The 6569-nt window shown below is 49.2% G+C and overlaps 1 protein-coding gene across 1 annotated transcript; it reads right to left on the reverse strand.

The window, feature by feature from the left end:
• Tspyl2 (TSPY-like 2) lies at positions 1 to 5612 on the reverse strand. The gene is made up of 7 exons (NM_001191618.3): positions 4699 to 5612; positions 3492 to 3569; positions 3273 to 3384; positions 3049 to 3194; positions 2822 to 2916; positions 1939 to 2579; positions 1 to 724 (listed from the first exon to the last, which is right to left on the reverse strand). Exons 1-7 carry the CDS (start codon positions 5497 to 5499, stop codon positions 576 to 578), a joined length of 2022 nt encoding a protein of 673 aa, NP_001178547.1. The 5' UTR covers positions 5500 to 5612; the 3' UTR covers positions 1 to 575.
• Positions 5613 to 6569: the final 957 nt, after the last annotated feature.

A 6569-nucleotide genomic window follows, 5' to 3' on the forward strand; every position in this document is an offset into this window, starting at 1 on the left:
CACTTTGAATTTGCTCAGTTTTATTAGACTCGTCAAGGGTCACGGGGAAAGGGGCGGGGCTTCTGGGGAGCAGGAATACCACAAAGGCGAAGCTGCCTGGCAAAGACACTGAGGCGGGCTAGTGGTCAGGGCTGGTGAAGGGAATAAAGGGATTGGAGAGAAACTCTGGAGAAAGGAAGGGGTAGTAGCAGAGTCTCGAGGCCACAGTGCAGTTGTCACGAAGGTCACATAGGCCCTTCACGCTTAGTGATAGGATGTCCACGCAGCACAGAGAGAGGGGCTTGGGCCTAAGCTCACGAGAAGGGGGCTAGAGGGGCCCTGACCAAGGCATCACAATAAATAAGATTAGCAGCACACAAAAGCCTGCAGTGGAGGAGGGCCAAAGGGGAGGGTGATCCCTCCTCCAAATAAGTAACTCTGCAGTTACTAAACCATAAAAATAAACTTTAAACCCGTGTAATCAATCGGTCTCCCCCCAGAAGTGCAATATGGGGCCACACAGCCCTAGCTGAAGAGGAGGGCAAATGGGATAGGGTATGGGGTAATATATAGAGAGGCCCTAAAGGGCAAGATGTTTATCCGATTTTCCCTTTCTTCCCCAGGCTGGCCCAAGCATTTGGGACTGGCAGCACTTCCTGGATATCAGAATCTTCTGAGTTCACTTCACTTCCTTCCTCCTCATAGACTCGTTCGTCTTCATAGCTGTCCTCGCTTAGCTCACTAGCTGTGAAGGAGAGAGGACACGGGGCAGGTGGTTGGATGCCCCTTGAAAAGTGAACAGACCAAATACCTGTGGCTTTTCAGGGCCTGGGACCACTAGTCACCAGTGCCTCTGTTTGGGACAGGGAGGGAGAGAGAGGAGAGAAAGTGCCACTCAGATTGTTTGTGCTCAGACCCAAGGTTAGAAGAGGGCAGGAGGGCAGGGCATTCATCTTTATGAGGTGGAAACTGATATATTCCCCTTTCTTCTGCCCTCACACTCCTCAATGTGCTTCTTTCTGAGTGAGGCTTTGGCTTTATACTTATCACAGTTACTTTTTGCACCTTGTGTGACCCAAACAGACTCTAGTCTGCCTTCTTCAGTCCAGTTCCCCACCCCCACTCCACTCCAGAGCTAGGCAACTCTGCTTCCCATCCTTGGAGACAAGAGATGCTGTCAGATTGGAGGCAAAGAGTTTTGCGAATTCCTTTAGTTTCCCCAGCCTACCCAAAATAATGTGGCTGTGGCTCTTCCCTCACTGCACACTTTCCCCCTTGGTGCCTTGCTTCTTTCTTCAATGGAAGTTTGCCAGGAGCCCCAAGACCAAACCTTCAGAAGTGGATGGTTTTCCTAACCCTGCCACCTACCCCTGGGGCTCACCTCTCCTCTGTCTGCCCATAGCCAGATTCGAATGAGTTCTTTTCCCAGTCTGCCAGGTCAGAGCTAAACCTGAGAGTCAACCTAAATACTGCATTATCCCTCAGACATCCATGTGCAATCTTTCCTAAGCAGTTTCCCAAATGTATACAGTGTTGGACAAATAACATGTTTTGTGGTCAAGAAGTCTGGGAAATGTGGAGCTCTGCAAAGTAAAATAGGGGTTTTAAAGGCAGGATTCTTAGAATGTGTAGAGGATATTTATGCATTATTTGCCTAACACATTGGATCAACAAACTCTTCCACCAGAAGCAGCTTTCAGAATGAGTGAAGGGTCCTCTGATAATCTTGGAAGCCTTGCCAAACATTGTGTCGCTAATCCATGCCATGGAGAAGGCTCCACCTTAATGGTACCTCCTTTCCCTAGCTCCCCCTCTCCTTTCCCACGCCTGGAGGTGAAATTAACTGCCCTGTCGTCCACTGAGTGTAGAGAACACATTCTGTTTACCTCACCACCAGTTGCCCAAAGAAGCCTGAGTGTTCTCAGAAGAGAAAGGAAGGGGGAGGGGCCTATATCTCACCTTCCTCACTGGTCTCTTCCTCTTCTTCCTCAACTGAGTCTTCAGAGATGATTTCTACCTCCTCCTCATAGACATCTTGGATGGTGCGGTTATCCAGAGCCTTGTCAAAGACTTCGAAGCCATTCTTATAGTATTTAATGTCCCTGTCATCATCATCACTGCCCTCATTGTCACCCTCATTGCCATCATCATCTTCATCATCACTACCCTCATCTCCATTGTCACTATCACTGCTATCTTGGATATTAGTAACCTGCTGGTTGTCACCTTCTAGGGTTTTGTTGTCCCCATCAGCTTTCTCACTGTTGGAATCCTCACTGTCATAGGTATTCTTTTCCTCTGGCTTGTCACCGTTGTCATCTGGACCGGTGGCAATGCTCCCTTTGTTGTCAGTGATCTTGTGGGAGCCCTCACTGTGGTCAGGATTCTCACTGTCGCACAGGTTCTCATTGGCATCAGTTACCTCATTATCAGTGGTCTCAAAGTAGTCAGTGGTCTCCATGAAGTCAGAGATCTTGATGTCGTGAATGGTCTCATTGTCAGTGATCTCATCAATTTCTGAGATTTCACTGAGAATGTCTTCAACGGCATAATGGTCATGAGCATCTTCCATGATCACCATTTCATATTGATTCTTGGCTCTACTGTGGGGAAGTTTAAAACTTAGTGTAAGGTTAATGGGAGTAACTGGGAAGTTTCTAAGAATGGGAGAAAATCCCATTGCCACTTCTGGGCATCACCGTTCATTTGTAAACAATGTATGCATTGGGTTACCTCAATGGTCCCCTGTGCTTCTATAAATCCTGTGTGACACCAGGATAGTCTCTGCCCTATTTAAAAACAACAACCCCCCAAACCTCTTAGGCGCCATTTCTCTCATCACCTTTCCTTTCCTAGTTGCTTCTTTCTGCTTGTTCTGTAGCCACCTCCTCTCATGTAGTAGCGTACTGGGTTAACCCACAGGTCATTCTTGATAATCTGTTGAGGGGTGGGGAGGAGGAGAGCGAAAAGGGCCATGAATTTAAAGTCTTAGAACCCACTCACAATTTCTCAGGCACTCAGGGGCAAGTCTGGCAAGGCTTTTCCTGGCAATGCCAGTGGGGGCTTCACCTCAGCAATTCTGTCAGCTTCTGGGAGGCTGTGGTTGGAAAACCAGTTGAAGAAGCTTTCTCTGGTGTCGTGGCTCCTGCGATTGTAGACCTGGGGTTCCTGTCCCCGATGCCAACGTATTGGGGTAGAATGAGACACCAACCGACCTAGAAGAGGAAGAGATACAGAATGGAGGGGAAATGATAATATAGGGGCCACAAGTTTATTCTGGGACTACCACTTACCTGAGCGGTTGCGCTGGAACTCCTTGACGATCACCATGTTTGTGAAGTATGGGTTTGTCTGGAAGTACAGCTTCATTTTGTAGCCCATGGAGATATGTCTGAGATCCTGTACCTGCTCAGGGTGGGGGTAATAGTGGTATATATCCCTTCCAGGGCCCTTCCACACCCACCCCCTCACCTCCAAAGACCAGATTCCTTGGTTTTCTTCCTTGGCCTGACCTGAAGATTGGTCAAGTAGCGGAAGATGTCTTCATCGCGTTGGTTGATCAAGATTGAAATTCTGGGGTGGTTGAGGAACTAATGAGTGGAGCAGTTTAGGTCAAGGATTAACTGTTCAAATGCCAGGGAGGGCAGAGCAAAACAGGCTGAAGCCAGAGGGTTCCTTCTGTGTTTGAGTGATCTATGTGGAGGAGGTGGGTGCTTATGCAATGTTAAACCTCAGTGTTAGGGAGCCTTGCTGTGGTTCATATTTGCTGTATGTCTAGATGCTAAGGGTCTCTGACCATGTGCATGTGACTCTTGTGCTTATGTTAACAAAATACTATGTGTTTGGGAGCTCAAAGCCCAAGTCTAAGTAATGATGTATTTGGTTACCAAGGGCCTGTATTTAAATGATGTTACATGTATAGATGTTGACAGTCAGTGTCCACACAGTGTATGAATGCCTCTAGAGGTTTGTGTGCCTAGGCCCAGTTGCCTCATGTCTAGATATGGAAGTTATGTATCTACATGATACCCTGTGCCTGACTGCTGAGAGCCTGTGATCATGTGATATTTATCTATATCAGTTCTAGTAAAATGTTAAACCTGTGTATTTCAAATGTTTCATACATGTTTCTCTGGGGATGAACTCAACAGTCACAAATAGTGGATTGTATTCTTCTTATTCTATCTTTCCCTTCATTTAACCACTTGAGCTCCACAACCAAGTGATCTTTCTCCTGATTCTTCAGGGTTCCATCCCATTTCTATCCTCCCCTCTCTAATGGACAGGACGGTAGACAGATTTGAGATTTCTAGGTATCTAAGCAGAGATTCAGGCTTACAGAGACTTGTGTGGTTTGAGCACACTTCCTGAAGAGTTTCTGTGCCCTCCCTCCTTAGTCAGTTCCTCACCTGTATTCCCCCTCCTCTCCTCCTTTATCTGCTGTTCTGTTTATGGGTTGTGTGCCTCCTCTGTTACCCCTCCCTCTTTTACTGTCTGGGATCCATTTTCTTATTAAATGTTACAATGCTACCTTTTTCCCATCTGCAGTCCAGTTTTAAATTTGATTTTGCCCTCTTGTCATCCCTCTTCTACTCTTTCTAGAATCTTCTAAGAGGGATTCATTCCTATCTCTGACCCTCCCCCACACCCCTTGTTTCTCTTTTGAACATCTCCCCTTCAGGCATGGGCTTCTGGCATGCATACTGATGAGAAGGATACTGCTTTGACCCAGAAGCCTGGGATATGCTGGATGATGAGGTCTCTGCGCTCCAAAAAGGGTCTTCGCATCTGGATGAACTTGCGTTTGAGACGCAAGAAGGCCTTGCCTGCCTTGATGTTCACCGCCTCCAGGTCCATTTGAATGCTCTCCAGGGCCTGCAGTATGCTTTCCATCCTCTGCGCACTCCTCTCTCTGCTCTCCTTCGCCTTCCTCTGCTTCCTCCTCCTCCTCCTTCTCCTCCTCCGCCGACGCTGCTGCAGCCTCCTCATACTTTCCTTTTCATCCTCATCCTCATCTTCCACTATGATGATAGCCTCCTCCTTCCTCTTTGGACCGACTAACATCTGGGGCCCCCACCCTCCAAAGCTACAGGTTTCTAGGGCCTTCTCTCCAAGGCTGCTGTGTTCTGCAACCTGAAAGTCAATTTCCAGGCTTCCCCTAGAGGCTTCTGAAGACGGGAGTGTTTCTATGATCTCTGTGGACGGGACCTCCCCGAACCCTGACTCAATCGCAGGATCCCAGCCCGGACTCTCAGCACCCAGAGTGAAATACGCACGGATACCCCCCTCCTCGAGAATGACATAGGGCAGTGGTGGGGGCAGCGTGGGGCCCACCCCCCTCATGTCAGCCAGCACCTGTGCAGCCTCGGTCTCTTCCTGGGGTCTCGGACGCTGCTGGGGTGGAGGCAGGGGCAGTCGCAGGAGTGGTGGGGGTGGCGGGGGCGGCAGGTCGCGCTGACGGGATTCCGAGCTGCTCAGGCGGGGGGTCTTGGCCGGAGGCCCCTCATCCGGGCGGTCCATGGTGACCGCGCTCAAAGCACTGGCTTTTCGGCTCTCAGACAAGGCCTCAGGCACCAGTCACACTTGAAGCGGAGCCGCCACACCTCACGCGACCAGCTCAGCTCACCACCTCGCTCTGACGTCCCCTCCCACAGCGCCTGCCCTACTCCCACAGCGCCAGTCGCCGAGGCCCCGCCCACTCCTTGGCATGGCGTCTGCCCACCATTGGCTGCAGGCCTTGGAGCTGGCGTTAGCGTTCCCTCAACCCCTGCCTTCTCTCACGCAATCCGCTTGCCAACACTACACATCATCATTTTCTAATTGGCTCCCTTCACGCCCACCAATCATCGGGCTGACTGCCCCCTAGTGATGAGAGGAAAAGTGCGGGGCGATTGGCTGTGAGGAAAGCTAGGATAAGAACCCCTCACCCTCATTCTCGCAATGTTTTATCCAATGGGAAAAGTACCAGTGATTCTTAAGACCACAGGACTGGTCCCGGGGAGGGTGGCTGGGAGTGCGCAAGCACCAGGGGACGAGATGTGCTCAAATGAAATCAAAGAACCTCGCTATCATTCTCCCCGCCCCACTCCCTTGAACAACTACGCACTTTAAAAATCTGTCCCTTCCCCCACCAGTTTATGCCTGTGTGGTGAGCTCTGTAACCCCTCGGGCGCAGGCTGCCTTGATGTCTAGTAGTTTAAGTATCTGAGGTCTTTGCTTTGGTGGTCAGGTTTTGACATGGCTTTTTCCATCTCTGCAAAATGGCTCCAGAAACAATCACAGATGCAAAAAGGAACTTCCTCTGCGTCATAAAAAAAAAAAAAATGGTTGTGATTCTACTAATTTGCTAGATGTTTTTTCTAGAACTTTAAAACTCTGTCTGCACATTATTTCTCCTCCCAGCCTTTCCTAAATGAATACTGCTGTTAATTTTACCCTAATATTATATTTTATTTGTAATCAGAGATGGCTGGTCTTTGATGAGGCACGATGGTGGAGTTTTGGCTTTGGTTCTAGAATCCACATAGCAGGTGACTTCCACTGTGACCCTAGCCAAATCACTGCCCCTCTCTGAGCTTGTTTCCTCTAAA

Source organism: Rattus norvegicus, chromosome X (genome assembly GCF_036323735.1).
Source record: "Rattus norvegicus strain BN/NHsdMcwi chromosome X, GRCr8, whole genome shotgun sequence".
NCBI lineage: Eukaryota > Metazoa > Chordata > Mammalia > Rodentia > Muridae > Rattus > Rattus norvegicus.